The sequence below is a fragment of the Atractosteus spatula genome, chromosome 3 (assembly GCF_055471065.1).
Source record: "Atractosteus spatula isolate fAtrSpa1 chromosome 3, fAtrSpa1.hap1, whole genome shotgun sequence".
Classification (NCBI taxonomy): Eukaryota; Metazoa; Chordata; class Actinopteri; order Semionotiformes; family Lepisosteidae; genus Atractosteus; species Atractosteus spatula.
In genome coordinates, this window is record NC_142708.1 from 48,325,986 (window position 1) to 48,348,166 (window position 22,181).

At 35.7% G+C, this 22,181-nt stretch overlaps 1 protein-coding gene across 8 annotated transcripts in view; it reads right to left on the reverse strand.

Annotated features, from left to right (window-relative positions):
* Positions 1–22,181, reverse strand: part of mast4 (microtubule associated serine/threonine kinase family member 4) — a 199,723-nt gene that overhangs the window by 26,442 nt on the left and 151,100 nt on the right. For 5 of the 8 annotated variants that reach the window (XM_088911333.1, XM_088911341.1, XM_088911339.1 and 2 more), the window contains 9 exons: positions 21,642–21,730; positions 16,053–16,122; positions 13,499–13,519; positions 12,242–12,320; positions 9,535–9,689; positions 8,306–8,381; positions 6,552–6,761; positions 3,390–3,491; positions 1,612–1,744 (listed from right to left, as the gene is read on the reverse strand). In XM_088911333.1, the coding sequence (XP_088767459.1) occupies positions 1,612–1,744; positions 3,390–3,491; positions 6,552–6,761; positions 8,306–8,381; positions 9,535–9,689; positions 12,242–12,320; positions 13,499–13,519; positions 16,053–16,122; positions 21,642–21,730 (935 nt within the window). The remainder of the gene's footprint in view (positions 1–1,611; positions 1,745–3,389; positions 3,492–6,551; positions 6,762–8,305; positions 8,382–9,534; positions 9,690–12,241; positions 12,321–13,498; positions 13,520–16,052; positions 16,123–21,641; positions 21,731–22,181) is intronic. The other 3 variants (XM_088911334.1, XM_088911336.1, XM_088911338.1) reach the window with 1 other exon arrangement.

Genomic DNA, 22,181 nt, shown 5'->3' on the forward strand with positions numbered 1-22,181 from the left:
GCTGAACACGTGTAGAATATCTTTAAGAAAATCACAACTCCAGAACAAATCATTATCACAAATTATCTAAAGTCTAATAGTCTGCAAACTGTAGGGAGTAATAGATGTGCTGCAGGAGTCAGCAATGCGAGTGCCAAGTTAAACGACCATTTTACTGTCCCCACAGAGACTAATATACATTTAAAATGCCATTAACCATCTGTCCCCTTTTTATTCAGTTGATTTCTGCCCTTTTGTGAAAGCTGTGCTGAAAAAGAAGACAGAAACACTCATTTGAAAAGAATGGAGAAATCTCTCTCATGGGAGCTGGAGAGCTGCAGTGCTACTTGTCCGGTAGTGTGTGAATCTGTTGAGGTATTTCTTTTTGTGGAAAGCAAATTTACAATTACCAATAATTAATGCAGCATTTCACAAGCAGAGATGAAGTGCAGTGTCAGTAACAATCTGTTCAACACAATACGCACAAAATCGCTATTCACCAAGTGCTCATGCTTTCAGACTAGACACTATTCAGTCTGCAAACCTTAGCAGCTTCTGTCCACCAAAACTCAAGAGGAACACAATATGGGAGTAAACTGAAACTGTATAATTAAGCATTTTTAATCAGGAAACCTAACACTTAAAATTACTATTGGATTTCATTAGAACAGTAATACGATCGGACTCCAAGAGCAGCAATTCACAATATAAAGAAACAGCCAGTAGAATACATGGTTTTCTTTACTCCATCCTGGTGAAGTATAACACTGCAAACCTGAAGGACATGAACTTAAACTGCAATTTAATGTTTATAGCATTTTCTAATATAAAGAAATACAGGTATGTGGTTTAAAGTTTAACAAGATGTTTTTGGCTATTCTTAAATTTAGCTCCACAAAAATAGTTTAACTACAGTGAAACTCTACTTGCAGATAGAACACGGGTTTTGAAATTTATTTCATAACACTCGGCTCTTGGCATAGTGCGTAAGCCATGTTCATAACCAAAATGAACTTGGCTTACGATTTTGCTAAATACAGTAGCTTAATTAATTATTAAGCCTTCAATGAATATAAATAAAACTGACCTCAGACATTTTAGTAGTGTTAATGATGTTATCAATATTGTTTTCAATTGCCAACAATTTTAATTATGTTATTTTACTATTTTACTTTACTATATTTTATATTTTATATATTACTATTTTACTATTACTATTTTACTATTTTACTAGAACTATTGTTAGACTCCCCCCATAAAAAAGCAGAGACACTGATCATCAATTCAGGTGGTCCAGGTTCCAGCAGAAACTGCGAACAGCCGATCAGTACTAGTTTTACCGGTTTGGACGATTAGAACCAACATGAGTTTAGCAAATACATAAAGCTTTATTTATACACAAATGCTTTTCAGTTCAAAATCCCATCTCAAACAGTTACGGAGCAAACAAGCCACATGGAAGTGTGATACTGCAGTTTTAGCTATTGCAATTCTGAAGTGATAAATTCAGCCCTTTTCCACACTGAAAACTATTTTTAAACCTTGGAAGAATCAAGCTGTGCCACATTCACCACAAAAACTGACTTAGTCCCCATAATGTCCTCTCTGCAGATCACTCAGAGGCGTCTTTACCTTCCAGGGGGTCCCTGGTGAGGCCGAGCTGACTGATGATGTAGCGCGGGATGTCTGTCTTGATCCCTTGCCCTTCTTTGGCGTGACCTTCCGCTGCTTCCAGAAGGTGGTAAAACTCTTCAGGGTCAAACTCCTGAAAAGATGACAACAAAATAAGTTAGAAGAACAGGCCAGTCAGTATAGTTTGGGATTCATGTGGAACATAGATCAGAGCAGAGTATCTTTTACAAATGCCCAAATGCAACAACTGTTTTTCACACTGTACTGTAAATGGGACAAGAGCTAAACAATGCTATCACAGTGGTAAGTAAAAAAAACAACAACTCAAAAACTGTTAAGTGAATGAGGTTGAAAGTGAGGTTGCCCAGCAGCTTTGCACAGTGCACTGTTACAGGATTGTGTGGATCGTCCTGAGCCTGTAAACGAACATGCCACCTGGTCATAGGAGCTGGCATAGCACATAGTAGATTAACAATAGCTGATCAGCTCCTGGAGACACACAGCCTTCATTTCATGTCACAAAGAGAAGAGTGGTGCAATGCTTTCAATCACGGTGTGAGGCCTCCTGGCACTCAGTGATTTTGATCTCTTTCTATGATTTCTATCGACTGACAGGGACATGCAGTAGGTAGGTAAGTCCTGGCTCCAGGCTTGACAAGGATTTCTACTATGCAGGATTCAATGAGTTACTGTGTCCTTGGGTTAAAGTCTCCATACTGGTTTAGACATATGTGGAAAAGGAGATGTGTGCTGTTTCCTAAATATTGATTATACACAAGGCTATACACAGTGCATTTCTGCAAGGACTCATTAACCTTACTTATTGCAATCTCATAGTAAGAGGAGCAGCCTATCAAATTGAATTCATAATACTTACAATTTAAGCAGGATCCATTGTTAAAACCACAGTTATTATTATCATTATTGTTGTTACCATTATTATTTACATAGTTACTTTATCCGATATTAGATGTACTGTAGTTTATTATTAATGCTAACTTTTACTACAGAAGTAGTAGTAGATAAGGAAAAACCTTAGAAGCAAAAGCAGTGGGGAGATGAAAGGAGAAATTAAGCTCATATTCCTGAAGCAGCGCTGTACTGCCACTCTGTACTGCACTGTACACCAGCAGCCTGTGTGGAGGAGGAATCCTCATTCTGCCATCTCTCAGAGAGCTCAAATGAAAGAGCATGGTAATCTGCTGCTCACTGAGAGAGCCGCGTGTAGGATGCAATTCAGCACATGGCCCAGGGCCATAACGATAGGTGCTGGGGTATAATACAATTTCTACCAGGCTCTTTTGATTTTTTTGGATTTATGTCAACACAAAATCACAGATTATCAAGTGCATTTATATTGATTTTATAAAAGAAAACTGACATACTCGGAATTCAAACTAAAACCGCTGTGCAATAATAATGTGGCAGAATGTGGAATGTATTCAAGGTTCATATGAATAAGTAAAATCTGGAAGAAGTACTTTTATAAGATTGACTGCTGTGCACTACCAGAAAGCCTTTAATTTAAAGAACAAAGAAGGGCTGTAAGTACAGTATATGACTAGAAATCATGGAGAAGAAGCATTACAGATGTCCATTGCACCACTCTCAATGTATAGTACCGTAATAATTCTTTATATAATAGATCAGGTAGCGCTTTAATTGTTTTGTAGCTATAATGGAAATTAGCATGTTATATCAGACACTAAAGAAGTAAAGGCTGATACAGGGTATATGCAAATTCATTTAAATGGAATGCTTACTAATTGAACACTTACCAAACACTCAAGAAGACGAGCAGGTCTGGCGATTACTATTAGAATCTTCTTAACCAGTTCTTTGATAAAAGTTACCTCTCCACTCTCTGAACGCTCGTGTGACTATGCAGTGAAATAAGAACAAAAAAAAACCCAAAAAATTATACTTCCAGCATCAAATCTTAGGTTACATGAACATTTTCTTATTGGGTTTCATAAAATTAGGAAAGAGATCCCCTCAATATCTCGGTTTGTCACAGACTTTTTAAATCAAAGTACTTGCACATTTGTGATTTACTAATCCAATTAATGGTGAAGTTGGAAGGTCAGGAGTTTCCTTGTCTATCCTCTAACCTTCCCACCCAATATATCATTTAGTTTCTAGCACCTGATAGGAGGGTTAGTGTCGCCTGCAGCAGCAGAGATTCCCTCACTGATGTCACTGCAAACCTGAAGTTGCACAAGAAGTTGCAGGACTTGGGTTTCTTCATTAACTGAAAAGAACCTGGATGACTTATCTCAAACCTACCTGTGGTACTGCAGAGTCATGGTAAAAAACTTTTAGGGGACAGTAAAATTGTATTAAGAAAAAGCAGGTTTTACTTAACTAACTTTTTAGAGGGTTTTCAACAGCAGCAGCAATAGATACAAACAGAGCATATGAAATAGTTTATTCTTTCACAAGACTTTTGAAATTCCTAAATTGCAAGTGGTACACAAGGTAATGAACATATCTGAACTGAATTTAATGAATTGACAAAAGAATAATAAGGGGAAAAGGCTCAAATTTGAGTTATAAAATTTGCTGGAGTACTGCAGGGATCAATAATAGGAACACTGCTGTTTTTTCACTTCAATATGTGATTTAGACTCTGAAATAGTTAATAAACTAGTAAAGTTTGCAACTTAAGATTTAACCAGTCATTGAAAAGTAGTTGCAAAGGAAAGTTCTTCATTCATATAACTAGACCATCTCTCAAATAAATTAGGTTTAGCCAAACTATCAATAAATTGAAACATTTTTTAAATTAAATAATTTCATCAATAAATGCTCTTTCTTTTGCAAATGTATTATTTGATTTTGTCAGCATCTTCTGAGTGCACATTATCAGTAATGTTTGCTAGCTTTACACTACAACATTGTCTATGACAATAACATCATATTAGCCTTTCTGTGGTAAATAAGGATTTAAATTATTAAGTTAACATAAATGTGGAGTATTGTTTATGGCTATGGTTCCCAGATTGCAGTATTGTGGATTCAAATCCCAGGTGGAATGCTGCTGTTGTGCCCTTCAGCCCAAAATCACTCCATTAAGTTCCTACAGAGAAATGGTTCTTAAATTACTCACCTTGATAAAAATGAATTAAAAAAAACTATTTCTTATGCCCAAAGACACAAATGTATAGTATGTGTGAGAAAGAACATTTTGAACTAAAAATGCATAATTAAATTGCCATGATTTATGCAACCTTTTTTCCTGAGCAAGCAAGCACAGTTACTAAACAGGCAGAACTGCTGTTTTATTTCAGTTGTTGCAGAATGTGGTGACAAAGTTTGACGGCATAAAAAAGATGCACTTGCATAATTTGGGGAAGGCCTGGTGCTCAGGGACTAAATCACAGAACAGCATTAACTCTTGCCATTGAAAAGAAGGTTTTACAAAAAGAGAAAAATACATTGGTGGAGGTTGGGGGGGGGGGGTGTTGGTCTTTCATTTCAAATCGACCTTGATCCATGAAAAGCAAAGACTGGCACTTAAATGGAGCTCTGCAGTTCACCAGGGATTACTTCCCTTTTTCATCCCAGCAGAAATTGTGATGAACCCAGAGCAACCACAGACAGGAGGGAGAACAGTTCAATGTCATTGTGAGATGAAACAGAGGCATCAAACAGCATACACGAATCTTCAGCGGGGGCATACCAGCTTTCCGCACAAGGAATCTGTAAATAGGGGCTACAGAAAAGTCTTTCACCAGACAATTCTGCTTGTTTTTTTATTCTAAAAGTTTGTCCTTCCCACAAAAAAAGGCTGGCCACCCCACTTGTTTTAAATATCCTGTTGGTTCCCAGGCTTTATGATAAAAGAATCTGTGAACTGGTAAATATCATGATCTTAAAATTGATTTTCATCAGTCCCGTTTTCCAACATTTAGATAACTATTATTAGCCAACTATATTTTTACACACCCACCCAATGCGAAATCGTCAGTTGTATCTTAATGCAGTATCTCAGCTCACACTAATAACCCCTGTACGTACACTTGGAGAAAGAAGGGTTCTCCGAAAAGCCTACACATGAAGCCATTCACCCTTTAGCTCAAGCTTCTTAGCAACTGACAGGAGCACAGACGAGAGGCCAGGTGTGTCACCCTTGCATTTCACATCAAGTCTATAGGTGCATCAAAGGGCGCAGGGGTCATGGTGTCACTAGGAGCAGAGAAAGTCCTGGCTGACTAATCTCAACCCAACCCCGAGTGGAGCTGAGCCTACTGTTACTGCCACTTGGTGATTTCTGTTCTCAGATCAACAGTGACATGACCCAAGCTTGTACTGTCTGCATCACAGAGCTCGTCCTGTGCCTGGAGTTAGCATATTTTTTTTTCGCCGAGTCATTCAGAAGGCCTTAATTCCATGTCAGAACCATTAAATACCGTACATTTGAAAACAGCCTCTTCAGGGAGTTGGGTTATAAGTTATTAATCAATACTAGAACATGGATAGGAACATCTATTTAACAAACCTTACAAGAAAATGTTCCATTAAGTAAAAGAACACATTTGAATGCAAATAAGTAACACATTTTACAGTTTATGAGTCAGAAACATACGGAAACATGGTCTATGGTACAAATTTAAAAAGCCTAGAGTACAAATTAGAATGACTATTACAAGAAATCACTGCATTTTAAAGAAATGTTCTTCAAAAAAGTGTCTCTCTTCTGACTGACCTAGTTTCACAGCCAACTGGGACCAACACATTACAGGTGCATATGAAAATCTGACCAGGCACATGTAGGCTACCAGCTGCCACAATTTGAGGAAAGGGATTTTTTTTTATTTTAATTTAAATCTTTCATAGTCTTTTATTTTCCATAAACGAATCACTGTCCCGAGACTTAATTCATAAATGCCGACACAAGGAATTTGTTCTATCTTTGGTCACAGAACATTGACACGAACCTCTTGGTACAACTTTTCCAGTTTCTCCTGCAGCTCACAGAAGTACCGAGATGTGATGAGTCCCTGGCGGGATTTATCCAGGCAGTCTCGTGCCAGCTCAATGATCTGATGGTGAGCAAAGCTGAGGACTCCATCTGCCAAGGGGAGCACACTGTCTGGGGAGTTGGTTCGGATAATTTCCTGGATTCTCTCTTCCATTTGAGCAGTCGCCTAATTGAAAATTAAATATATATATATATAAAAAAACATAGGGTAAAATATACCTCAAAGATCATAACATCCTAAAATGTATGTGTGATTAAAAACCTCTATAACATGGACCATTAAAACACTACCACCTTCATGGTACAAAGCCGTGTTTTTCATTCAAATTGAAGAGAAACAAATTAAGAAAAGCTTATTTAACAAAAAGAAAATGTGAAAAATTTCATTTTAAAGTACCAGCATTTGCACTGCATTCCAGGTGCCACTCAGACCCAAAATAATGCCAGGCCGTGAGTTAAGAAAGTTTGCTCCCTATACAGCAAGTGTAAAAGATGTTTCTTTAGCGGAAGGTAATAGCAGTGATTCAAGGGCAGATGTAGGTGACACATTTTATAAATTACATCCATCCACTGCTTGAAATCTTTTGGAAAATGCTAGCTGTAAAGAAATTCAATAAATGCTGATACATAGTTCCATACTATGTAATACACATAAATCTCTTTCATAATCTTTACAGAAAAAAATAATGATAGATTCTTCTAGATGTGTCTTCTAGTTGTACCATCTTCCAGAATAATGTCCTTATAACTCTTTATTTACATTCTTGTCTTCAAATTCAAATTCAGAGGCCAGCACATCCCTGTAATGTTTTTTTCCAGCTTTATCCTACAAACCCCTTTGCCTTCATATTCATTTGAGCTGTAATTTGATTTCAAGTTAGAGAAGCTAAAGTAACTTGCAGTAAGTTAAGATCAGCTATACAAAATCCATCACTTTACACCTCAAAGTTCATTGTTTTAATTGCAAAGTACTGTATAATCGAACCTGATGCAAAACCTTTTTTTCTTCATCATACTGACTATAACATCTCACCTCATCTTATATTATTTTGCAACTAATATTATTAGGATAGTTTTCACTATCAACATGAACCTTCTACAAGTTTCAATTGTGGTCTTTAATATTAGACTGCAAGGGAAAGCATCAACAGTCCTAGCTTGATATTGAAATGAGGATCTTTTCACAAAATCTTAGTAGTAAAAATAGTAGTAAAATAGTATTAAATATAGAGTTGTTAAAATCACAAAAGTGGGTCATGCATTAGAGATGTCTCTTTAAGAACTCAACTGCAAGGCTCTTGACAGAAGAAAATGTATCCATTTACCTAATAAGTATTTTCAAGACTTTTATCCAAAAAATACATTTTTTTTACATTTTTTGTGCATTTCACAAAAAACACTTATAAAAGAAAATAGAAAACAGGTCCCCCATCTTCTACTTAAGAAGAATTCTAGTACCGTTTAAACCCTGTAGGAATGTATAACTATAGCAAACAGAGTACATTGTTGTGTACATAAATAACATGTTAAGACACTTTTTCAAGGTGATTTAGCAATCAAAGTTTTAAGAAATTCAAGTTCAATGGCAATTTGGATAACTGTAAATAATTTTGATAAAGTAAAATAAGTAAAATGTGGCTGCCTGGTGGTGTGTAAGATTCTTTAAGATGGTTTCCAGCTTTATGGTTTTATTAGGAAAATAATGCTCACCTTAGGAAACCTTTCTTTGTAGACATGATTCATCATAATAATTTCATGATCACAGCATGATGGAGATCGTCCAGGACTAGAAAGACACAAAAACAGCACATACATTCAAATTAAATATTTATTAATGAGTTAGGAGATCTAGCCATGTTTGTTTCCATATTTGTATTCTACTGTAGATGTTGTAGCACTTACATGGGGTTCATACAGATTTTTTTTTCTTTGTGCATGAAATGGAATTTATAAAGGCAGGATTCTCTTACTAATGGACACTGCTTAGCATTTGTTTCATATAGTCAAAAGGGGGCTTTGATTGTTTTAATGATCAAAGAGCAATTTAACTACCAGTTTTAGAATAAAGATTAAAACCAAGTTATGATTGTCATCCAGTAAATACTGGCAAGGATAGACATTGCCAGTATTTACAGTATTAGAATATATTTAGCAGTTTGTTTTAAATATTCAAATTAGGTAATTATCAAACGGTCCTAATTATGGTAACTTCTGGTTCTCCAGGTTATGTATGTGCCTTGTTACTTCAAGTTGCCACTGTAGTTTATTATACCAGTCCACACAAATAAAGACAGAGCAGCTAGGATTTATTTTCTGTAGGGACTTGTTTTAACGAATCTCCAGCACAATTTCCAAATAATAAGTACTTAAATGATTTCCTGTGTCAGGCTAAATCATATACAACATTTACAGCTTGACAGTTAAAAATAAACTATTTCTGACAAATAAATAAGGAAGAAGAAAATATTACACCATACACAATATACTGTATCTCAAAAGCCTTTACCAACAGATTTCTAGACTGAAGTACAATTACTTTCTGAAAAGTTATTTGATAGCAATTACAACTGTTGTAAAAATTGTTATTCCCCATCTTGTTTTTCGAAAGGACAGTGAATTATTTACTTCCTCTACCCCAACTTCACTGACAAATTAACACTATGTTATACATACTGTAAGCTCAGGTAATAGAATCCTGGTTTTAATAGCATTAAATAAGGGATCCAGGGGGAAGAAAACTGTAATATCTTTGCAGCACTTCCGACTTTTCCATGACAGTGTGAAAAAATAAAATTATCTTTACGTTTCAGTTTGTCAGTTTTTTAATCGTGAAACCCTCTATACTATACTGTACATGTACTGTATGGGACCTTTTATTGTCACAATAAGGTAGCTGCAGCTTTCGTGTCATCGTTAATAAAGCTTTTATTTCTTGGTACCTGAGGCTCCTGGACCGCGGACGCATTGGAGTGGCTCTCCTTCGGTCATCACCGGTGATGCTCTCGGTGCAGAAATGCTTGGAAAGGAAGTGCAGCTCATCGGGCGTAGGCTGAAATGGCAGCTGGTGCAGTTTCTCCTGTGATGAACAGGATGACTGGAAATGAAATGAAAATATATTGAAAAAGAAAAGAAAAAAGCTGACTACAGTGTGGACTTGTTTCCTGGTCTGGCTAATATGTCCGAGGTACAGTATGCAGGAGCAGAGAGAGAACTGCGTGAGCAGGGCCACAGATAACAGTGTTACTGTGTGAATTCCAGCCCCCTCCTTAATTACCGGTACTATCGTAGGCCTCCAAATGGTTTAACTAAAAAAGGGATTCTTTCCAGTACGTAGGCTGGGCCCTACAGTCCACAGACCACTGGGCCACATGATTAACTAGTCAAGTCCAGCTAGTCTAGGCCTCTTTGGTTTGCCACACAACAGAGACCTCTGCGGCTGCCCAGGCATCTAGGAAATTGCAATGTCTTCAGCAACAGGTGTTCAAATGCCCAGCACTGTTGTTTACTCTGGAGGCAAATTTACTGACAGTATGTTTAGGCCAATGTGTATTTGATATCTTTCCATCCTGTGCTGGTCAACTGTATAGGATTTGTGGACAGAGAACCAAGTGGAGTAATTCCTAGGGATTTGTAAATTGAGAAGAAAAAAAAAGAATATTGCATTCACTGTTGTCTATTCAAATTTAATATTACAGTATCTGGACTTTTCAGCTTGGCCAAATAAAAGGCTTGGGCCAAGTAGGCAGGTTTCTGTATTGAATTATTTTCTCTGTGAACAGTTTTATATATGTTTTTCTCATACATTTTTGTTCCTGTCAAGCTCTGCCACTGCAGTTTCAAGACACAATGAAACACGTTTTTGAAAAAGACCCTTTGGACATCCATATAATGTATGACATATTGAATATTTACAATAAAGCTTTCATCAACACATTTCTTTTTAAGTGTATGTTTTTATATTATTGTGTTTCATGAAGCCCTGATATTAGAACACCAAGCCCCATGAGAACCAATTATTTCTATCTACTGTCTACCTAATAAGCAACATTTGCAGTCCACAGATACTCAATCCCAGGCAGCTGTAGCAGAAACTGCAGTGGCAGAAATGATAGGCCAGTTCCTTATACTTTTAACTCAAAATCAGATAAAAAAAATATCACCAATGATATTTTTTTAATGATAATCACCATACAAACATGAATTGTATTACAGTTGTCATTCTTTTATTAGAATATTATTTTTTATCAATTTTTATTAGAATATTATTTTTATCAATTTTGACTGCTGTTACCTTAACTAATAGAAGACAAGATGAAACTGATTACATTTTTTAGTAGTGGTGTTTTCATTAATGTCATATTTTGTACTGTTTTTTTTATTTAAAGTGTGTTAAAAGAAAATATTTTCATACTGAATAGGAAGAAGTATTTGATTGTATGCCATCTCTGCAACCTCAGTTTTTGTACCGACAATAAACAAATCAGAGGAGCTATAGAGGAGAGTACTAAGAGTGGGTTGGTTGGCTGAAAGAGAATATCTTCCAAAAAATGTTATTCCACAACAAAGCTGCTGGTGGGATGATTCACTCTTATTGAACTTCATGCTACAATCTGTTATAGAAACATCAAATCTAGAGCACAACATTGCTTACATAGTGTAGTCCATAGACATGCTGAACAATACTAGTTAAATATCTCATAACTAAAGCATTTTCCATTTAATGTTTTCTATAGTACTCTTAGACTACAATCTGAATAATAATAATAATAATAATAATAATAATAATAATAATAATAGAATAACTTTCTTTCTTACTTTCTTTCTCTGTATGAATTTGATCACACATGACTATGCTCTTCTGTGAGACAGGCATGCTAAAGTAATTTGTCAAAACGCTGACATGAAAAACAAAATTATCACAGTCGGTGGGTGTGCATATGGCATTACTGCCACACATACAGTACATACAGTATTGTAACAGGAACACAAACATGTTTAGTCTGTTGGGAAGCTTTCAATATGTCAAGAAGCATGTAGGATACACATGAATGTTATAATATGAGCTGTAAATCCCAACTCTAATCTTCAGCAAAGACATGGGATGATTTTTTAATCAATCTACAATGGCCAACCATTTTCTCAAAGCTGTAGACTCATAAATAATGTTTCCACCCTTGTGTTGTTTATGCTGAAGGAATAGTATGGGAATCATATTTTGACTCATAGTTAATACAAATGCCATTTCCCAACCTCTGTCATAATGGTGCAAATGTTGTCATTTGCTATTCAGGTCACTTGCTGTCTTGCATTTGGAAATCTGGACTGAAAGTCACAGCAGTTAAACATGGCAGTAATTGCAAAATACTATAGGTCAGTTATGTGGAAATAATTCACAATGAGCAATGAGAAGGGCAACAAAATTCGTCTACTTGCAAATGAGCAATTTTAGGTTGAATACTTATCAACATAAAACTGGTGATTAATTCCCTTTTAATGATTTCTTAAGTAATATATAAACTACACACAGCTGCCTCAGTCATAAAATGCATATCTCAGTCTTCACAGAGCAGTGACTCCCAGTTTTGTTTTCCTAACTAAAGAAGGTCTCCGTCACAGCTACTGGACTAGAAATAATATCAGACTTACAGAAACAGTAGAGCTTGGGGTGTTGGTCCCATAACCTGAAGAGGGAAGAGATGCCAAAGACCAGCGGCGCCCATCAGTCCTATTCGGAGAAGACAAGTGTCTCATTAATGACTCCCCCCCATGAAAAAGCCTGACACAAAGGATGGCAGAACATAGGGAAACACCAATGGCCATGTTGCGAGCTTTGTTAAGGTTTTTTGTTTTTGTTTTTCATTAGTTTCCTTAGACATGGCTCTGCAGCTTTGAAGAATGAACAATGATTTTCTGTAAGACTAACCCAATGGGTGTGATACACCCTGTGTGGGAATGTGTCAATCCGTCCATTATCAGAAAGGTCTTATTCTTGGATATACTAATATCCAAACTAATAGCTTTGTTAAGGTTTTTTGTTTTTCATTAGTTTCCTTAGACAAATGCTCTGTAGCTTTGAGGAATAAACAATGATTTTCTGTAAGACTAATCCAATGGGTGTGATACACCCTGTGTGGGAATGTGTCAATCCATCCACTATCAGAAAGTTCTTATTCTTGGAAAGAATACCCTACCGTACCTTTAGTGTGAGCCTATACAGTACATACAAGCACACAGTGACAATTCAGAGATCCCAGCTAACCTAACCACAAAGGTAAGAGGAAACAAAGATTGAAAAACATGTAAGCTCCGCACAGAAGGTAGCCCTAGCCACAGTAAGGCAGTTCTACACTAAATGCCATTCCATCCTGCCTCCTGGAACAAACCAAAATCTTGGTAAAACATTGATTAAAATAAAAAGAGATAAGAGGATAAAGATGTATAGTTGACAACACTGAAAATATTACTTTTAACATTCTTGCAGATGATTTAGGTACTGTACACTATACAGAATTAAAAACGCAGTTCAACATAACATACTGTACGCACTACTGCACATGCCGTATATAAATCTATACTGTTTTTTCTTATCTTTGTACTATGGAACACTACATTCTGGAGACTCAAATGCTTATGCCACACAGATAATATAGCTGCAGGCAACACAAATATTTAAAAAAGAACTACTAACAGAGAAGATAAAAGAGTGATTATCATGCTAATAAACTAAATGAAAACAAATGAAAGAAAATACACAGCTGTAATCATACTAAGTAGTTTGTTTCCAAGGAGAGAATTTTGAAAATGAAATGATAAAGTGAAACACAAGAAAACTATGCATGTACAATATACAGTATACAGAAACAAACAAGACAAAAATTTACTAAGGGACCACACCGTATTTACCTGTCAGGTCTGTGGCCATGACTGACGAAAATCATCAAAATCACGATAAATTGGAAGAATGAGGGGAAAAAGAGAACAAGTAATTCTAAGCCATTCAATAAACTACAAGAGCCCTTTAAACGCAAGTTTAACTTTTAAAACAACTTGTGTTTTTGTATGGTTTGAAAATCAATACAAACCATACCGTGTAGCAGAAAATACAAATGTAGAGACTTTAATTGGTCAAAATCCTGAATCCACTTCACTCAAATTAAAACTTAATTATCCCCCTTTGTCTTTCTACAATTTGAAAGAACCTGTCTGGTATACTTTTTCATTATCAGGTCCTTACAGATGACAACAGCATAACATTGAATACTAATTACAAATACTGCAGCTTCATAACATAGTTGTCTATTTCCTGCCTATAAAAATATGAGGTAACAGTGAAAGGGATGAGAAACTACTTGGAAAAGAACAAAGCATTTCCAATGGGCAATTCATGATTCATGATTCAACACAAACCACTGCTCTAAAAATTCCAATTTAAGAAAAATAAAATCTCATTAATTTGTAGAAACAATAAAGTCTTTCAGCAGTATATTCTGCTAAAAGCAATGTTTTCTTCAGATTTTGTGGCAGAATAGAATCTTAAATACCTGTATGCAAATTTAATGAGAAAATGAGAAAATGGAGATGTGGAAAAGGAAAATAGAAATCTATTATGAAAATATTTGAAAATTGCAGATGCCTGCCACTGCCCAAGTTCTATTATTTATTATTATAAGTTATTACTGATAATTACTATTAGGAGTAGCAAATTACATTATTAAGTTAACTTTTATCCTCTCACGCTACCTACCTGAAGACTTGACCAGAAAGTTTGTACCAATGTTTTGCAACCTCTTATCATCAACTAGCTACTAGAAACGAAACATGCTACAGTAGATACAGTAGGCTAAATGTTCTCTTGTCCTTCATGATGTTCATGTTATTAACTTACATTCTTAACTCCTTGTGAGGGTTGAGGGTGTGTGTGGGTAAAATATGTGTGCCCACTGTGTGGCATGAGCTGGTACAGGGACGTACTGTAACTTGACTGGCCTGGTCAAGTACCGTGTATGCAAATTCCTGTAAAAGCAAACAAGACAAAAATACCAGCTACTGGCATTCAGTCCCTCAACTAATGTATGGAGGTAGGAGAAAGGTACAGTATGACTAGTGTGCCCTTCTTTGATTCTGACATGCGAGAGAAAGAGCAAGTAAATGTACAATACATTGAAGGAGGGGAGGGACTTCTCTTCCTTTCTATGGGAAGCTACAGTAAATAGATGTATTTGCTTGAGACCAGTCCCGTGAATCCAAGCGGCTTTTCTATTCCCATTTACCAGGATGAGTTCTGGATTTAAGACACTGATATAAACTGTACAGTAGAATACAAACAGGGAAATGGTCTACACATCTCAAGAATTGAGACCTTGACAAGTACTATCAGACATAAGGGATCATTATGCTATCAGATTGATGTGAGGATTTCAGGATGACTAAATGCATGTAAAAAGATGCTTGCCCCGCTATATATTTAGATGTCAGTTTAACCCATCTTAATTTCTTCAAAACTATTTTGCATGAAATGTCTAAACAGACATTTATGTTAAGTGGCTTTGTGTTTGTTATTTTACATTAAATCACTTGTAAAGTACATACTTCAAAAATAAAATAATTTTGACAAGTTTTCCCAGGCTCAGTTAAAGTTATTTGGAAACATTTAATGAACATTAAATGGAAAATGTTAATGTTAAAGTTATCTTATCATCAATATTGGAAATGTGTAAGCAGGATTATGTAGTCTGTAGACTGCTAAAAAAAACTCACATTCTTGTTAGTGATATAAATTCAACAGAGTCAAATTCTGTTTCATTACATAATGAAAAGTGAGAATAAATCAGCAGGTTTGAAGTTTAACCTGGTTTTATTTTCTATCATAATTCTAGCCTTCTGCAGGTCTTTGATAAACTTAAAGAAGAAATAATGACAACTGAGGGAAAGTATACATGGGTCTTAGGGCTCCAATTAATTGCTTTTGATAATTGATATAGCCCATCTGATAAAGCAGAAGTGGATTTCTATTGACAAGTGGAATTCTGCATTCTGATAAATTAAAATGTGTTTAAGGATAAGGATATTAAGGATACAATATTATCAGTATAGTTGAAAGTTTTGAAGGAATCTTAAAGCCCACTCTATCAGGACGCATCACAAGGAGGCAGTGTTGTCCTGAGGGGACAGGGCCAGTTTATATATACTATTACATTTCCACACTTTTTCTTTCATATAAATACATTCCCCCTACTACTTTAAGAAAAAAACTAAACTGATTCAGAGGCCCCCCACGTCAGATATGACATCAAAGTAGTCATTCTTTTATGTTAGATGTACTTTAGTGTAATTCAACAACTATTCTTCGTTGACTGCTCACTTTTGGTGCACTTAATACAATTTGCTAAGAAAATGTCTGAACACTATTTGGAACATTCTTAAAATCCTCAAAAGGAGGAGAAAAGCTTTTTCTTACCTCCGAGCAAAGGAGAAATGGGCTGAGGCACTAGGAGAGAAATTCCTTGGACTGTCTTGAGGACTGGTTCCTACAGGATGAAGCAATCAAAAAAGGCAAAAAGATTAAACTAGAAGGCTCTGAGTGTAAAACTGTACTGTAAACATCCCAATAGATTTGATATGGCATCATAACATTTTTATTACAGAAAAACATAAAAAAACACTGTAGTATGTAGATATATACTATATTCTTAGGTTTATTCCATGCTGAAAAGAGAAGAAAGTAAACACAACGTTTCGGCCGTAGAGCCTTTTTCGGGTGTGAGCTCTATACTAGGGATTCTATATTATATTTTTTTCTGTATATTCAGTTGGTTGTGTGCTTCTTTCCCTGCACAGTCTGTCAATGGACCTCCCAGCACTTCACAGGGAAAAAAAAGCTTTTTTCCCCCAAGTTTCTAAACTTTTAATGAAAGTAAATAGGAAAATGTACCATAAATTAATCCTTAGCTTATGCAAACTAATCTGACATATTAATTTAAAAACATCTTATCTATCTTGTGAGTACAGTTACTGATTTGGAATATGAAATTCCACTCAAATTATTCTCAGACTCAACAGCATAATGGATTTATATGCTGAAATATATGCTGTCAAACATTTCTACAATGTTTCTACAACAAAAGTGGCACCTACTTTGTTTTCCATAATAAGTATTCTAGGTACTAAAAAGAACATGAAAAATTGAATGTTTCGTTTCAATATTTCTTTTATTTTCATTGTTAATTAAAGGCTCCCCCTGGTCAAAAGGGTCCATTTCCATGTCATTTAGCTGGAATATCCAACAGCCAATACCTTCATCACCTGACCTTGGTCAGTCACAGTGGTAACTCTCCTCAGGACCGTGACTAACACAAAATAAATGTCCAGCACACAGATTTCCTTTCACTTGCTTTTTCTTTATGAAGATACCATATGTAAGGACACATTTTGCCTAAAATTTTCATTTTCATAGGTACCCATTTCATTAAAAAATGTATTGTGCTGTTTAACCTTGACCTTCAACTTTTATCATCAGAATTGACTCTAGTCTTTACACTTCATCAGTGGCCTTAGCTTGACAATTTTATACCAAACTGCAATTTTATTAGTTGCAGGAAAACCTCATTGTCCTTTTGATTGAGTACATAGCTTAAAGCTAGGAAAAACCTAAACAAAATCAAAGGTTTATAACTCTTAACATGTACTCTCCAGGCAATAATTTAATTTCACCTTGAAGACCTAGAGGTCTTCATCATATCATCATATCTTTACCCAGAGGTCTTCAATATATCTTGCTACCACTTCATTATTAATCAGACAACATGATCTGATACAGACTGCAGAATACCCATCTGCCTTCAAAATATTGTCCTGTCAGAAATCTGTAGATCAGGCTTTTACTGCAACTACAGACATTAAATTTGTGAAGATGTACCTTGACGTTTAGTAACAGAATTCCACACCACGCAAATCAGCTTCAAGACAGAACTCACTGAAGTCTGCAGCCAAATTATACACTATCAAGCAGAGATTAGGTTTACCTCCCTTATGTCATGAAAATGCATCAATACAGAGAGAGACGCACAGACATATTTACATTTGGCAATAATATCACATTCAATCCACAGACTTTTAAAAAAACATTTGGAAATAGTATTGTTCTCTTTGTTAAGTTTCACAAAAGATATAGTATGAATCATCCCTGCACACAATTTCTGAAAAAAAAAACAGGCAGATTCAAAGGCTACTTTTTTTCTGCAGTGCAAAAAGAGTCCCACTGCTTCCACCTAAATCTGAGTGAAATTATCCCTTCTATATTACCATTTTCCATATGTGTGCTATGTCTTTTGCTAAATTTGTACTTTGAAATATTTCCAAGCACTTGCAGAACACAGAGCAGCAAACTCTTTTGAAAAACTCCTTGTTATCAAACTAACACACCATTTGTATGCAGGATAACAAAATGAGAGCATATAATGTAAAAAAAAACCCAGAAAAAAACTCTTCTTTGGATCGTTATTTACAGGTTTCACTGTGCCCTGATTCTAGAGAAATCCACATCAGTGCCTTTGTGTTGTTCGTTACTCCCATGAGGAAAGAAGCCTGCTTTACCTGTCAAGAACCCCTGACTTTCTGTTCCCCCTATTTATCACAACTAAATTAAGTTCTTTCTTTACAGGTCCAGATATGGCTTTTTATACACCTCAGGGCAACAGAATTTTCCAGTCGTCCCCACACCCCTCCCCTCCTGTTTCCTTCTGCCGCTGGCAGCCTATGACAGAAATCTCAAGACAGAATTATTGCCTTAAGAAATTCAGGGTAAATTCTCATTCATTTAATGACATGGCTGATATTTGTGGATCAGAGGTCACGTCCACTTTCAGAGGATTAAAAGATTAAACAGAAGTGCAGTCTTTCCTATTTCAAGCCAATTAGTACCATTTTCCCCACACGCAAAAATAATAGCATAGATCCTGGATTTCAGCCTATAGTACCAGCGTCTTGTTCTCATAAGCTTAGGAAAAGCATAAGCAGAACCTGTTCTGTTGTAACAACGTCATTTTTTTCTTTATTAACATCTTAGAACCACAGCCAAAATGTGAAATCTAACCAAAAACTGAAAGCATTTTAACATTTTTAACAATATGTGCTAGTGTAGTGCTGATTTGAATGCAGTTTGCCATCATTGACAGAAATATAATAGAAAATAGAAGAATAAAGCGTAATGTTGTCACAGATGAGAACTTAACTTTGACTTAACAGGTCAAAAATATTGCCTACTTCTAGCATTGTACTGTGTGTAACCATGTTGTGAAGAGGTAACAGGCAGAACTACAGAAGCTCATGTGAATAAGAATATAATGCTGATATTTGTATGCCTGCAAATAGATGGGTAAGAAAAGAACTCTGCAAGCTAAACAGTTCAGAGGAAACAAAAATAATAGATTTCATTGCCTAGTGTGACTACAATAACCCATCGACCAGGTTTAAAACAATGCCAAACTATTCATTCATTTCTGGTCCCAGAGCCTCCACAGTTTAGAAATACTACATTTACATTATATCTATCAATAACAGACAATAAATAAAACCTGTTCATTAAATATTAAAGGATATTTTCATTAACTGGGGCTCAGAGCAGTAGCATGAGGGCATTGAGTGATGGTCAATCAGCAGGAATAAAACACAAAATGAGTACCGCAAGCTTTTTGCCCAGGAGTAAACAGTGACTAATCAGTTGAAAGCCGGGTATGTTGAACCTAAGACTTTATGCACCCTTCATTTCTTCCAGCTGGGCTTGATGCATTTATCCACCCATCTGCAATTGCATACTGTACCTGGGAGACTTTAAAATGGAAAACCTGCATCTTCTAATTCTCTGTCCATATGTGCTGTACTCTCTTATTAGTAGAACCCCACTGCTTCTAGGGATTATGTCTGGCAATTTAACATTTCTAGCTCCGGATGTTTAATGCACTGCAGTGATTAGGGCGGGTGTTCCTTCCCTGATAAAGTAAGCCTTACTGCTCGCCCAACATTAAGAAAGTAATTAACTCTACTGCCATGGGGAGCAAACAGTTAATTAGCATATAAAAACAATAGCACTCCCCATAGTAGTAAAGAGGGTTCCTCATTTTTACATGCCTACTGATCAAGGGGGCCATATTATATTTTGATTAATTCAAGTCTTTTAATTGAGCTGTGATTCATATTTATGTATACCTCATGTAGAATATATTGACTGGATTAAGAGGAAGGCTAAAGAGTTTATCATGATTGGAGCGATTTTAAAGATGTCTTTAGAGAAATTGTTTTAATGTACAGTATATTCTATGTCGAGTTTGACTGATCTGTGATGCACTTCTAATCATGCATTAACAATGCTCACTACTGAAAGATTATAAAGAAAATGAATGTCTGTCTCTGGCAAACACATTCAGATATTGGACACAGAATAGTATTTCCCTTAAAATATTCTTCTGAACTAATGTTTTGCAGTGAGGCTGTGCTTCCTTGTAAACTATAATAAAAAATGCACTGCAAAAATATCAAAAGATGTTGCGCACCATATGTAGCAATGATCAATGTGAGCAAGAGTACTCATGGGGAATACTGTAATCTGCACACACTTCAACATTTGATGCTTTTACTTGCATAAAAAGACTTGAGAAAACTTTGTATCTCATTGAAATTCGATGGCTGGCATCCACTGAGGGTGGATGAGATTCTAGAGTTTAGAGAAACCTTCTGAATGTGCTGAAAAGGTAACTATCACAATGGAAGAACATTCTTTCCTGATTGATTGTGTGATGCAGAATTAAGTACTGTATATTCCAAATACAATCTTTATACTGCACATATTGCTATAGTTACAAAACCCACACTTGTTCTAGATGTGGCCAGTTTAATAAAGTTCCAAATCCATTGTCTAATCCCCTAAGGCAACTCCGAGCCATAAACAGACAAATAAATAATAATGTGCACTGTGCTATATAATATTTCATTGATAAGAGTCTAAAAAATTATGCTACTAAACAAAAGACTGCTTCTGTTAACATAAGCCGGAAAGTAACTCCCTTTCAAAAGTCACTTCTGCTCCTTCCTGCTCTTTCTAACAAACACATCCTGTAAACATTCAGGAGAAAACGTATTCAGGAGAAGCAGTGGAGAACAGTGACCAGGGCTTTAGACTCCCAGGTGAACTGCTGCAATGCCTTTGGTTAAGATTGCTCCAGCTGAATGAATGGATGCAAACTGTACATCAATTTGAATAAAAGCATCAGGCAAATAAATTATGTCTTTTCACATCTAAATAGCGATAAAGTACCACAGTACAGAATTCTCGCCAAGGTGCTCTGCTGCTCTTAACATTCTACGTACACATTTGAGCAACCTACAGAACTATATATAAAAACTTCAAATATAAGAGGGAGCAGTTTTCTCCTTTGATCTATTGATATCCTTTCACAATCGAGTTCATTTACATTTAAAATGAATTCAGAGGCTATGCATGCTGCTTCTCTTCAGTCGTGGTTTCTAAGAGCAAAAAAATGTACAGTACAGATAGTTGAAAAATCTGAGAATAAAATAGTTTTTTGAAGCAAAGCTGAAAAACTGTGCAGGTGCACTGAATAAGATTAAGATTAAGTTCAAGATTAATAATGGAAGAAACAAATGGATTTACAAACTGCAACGTTTTTTGAATAAGTTATTCTAAATTATTTTTGTGTTTATATATAGAAAAAATTCAGGTAATGGATTTTTTTTTACAAATTTTGCTAACAACATTTCTCTAAACAGAAGTAAAATAACATGATACAAAACTGTTAGAGAGTATGTCTTTTGTACACAGAAAATACAGGCAATTTAGGAATAAACTGAGCCAACAATTCTGTGACTATCAAGCCTGTCAAGTCCTACTTAATTTCCTTCAGACAACAGCACATTTTTCATTTATGATATGTGAATGATACGGTATGTGTTGATTTGAATGTATAAGCATTCTTTTTTAACAGGAACACTCTCGAGTGACAGAGACACACACCATGACTCAAGAGCTCTGTACCTGTATGTGCAGACAGTGGTGAATGTGGTCGGGGAAGAGCTGAAGACTGGCCGCTTCCAATCAGACTTTTTCTATTATTCGTCCTGCAGCTGAAAAACAAAGAAAGGTGTCAGTTGGACAGCAAGGAGAAAACATCATAGTGCTTCTCTCATAAAAGGTGAAGCTGAAAACCTATAGGAATTATTCTAAGACACACATTTTGTAATAATCTGACTGATAACACTGATGCTTCTCTTTCTTAATTCAACACAAAAATGGCAAATTGATTTGTCCTGTTCATTTGTAGCAAAAGCTTAGCAAAATTGTGGATCGACAGTGTCTTGTTTGGGGATCTATATTTTCCACTGAAGAAACATCATTTTCAGAAAAATGCCCAGCTATTTAATGGGTACCAATGTATGCTGCTTTGTAAAAAATGATATAATTGCATTTTTAATTATAACTATTTGTGGGAGTATTGAACAAGATACCCAGCAATATTGCTGAAGCTGATACCCTAGTTTCTTTGAGGGAATGTATCACTTATCTAGCCCATTCAGT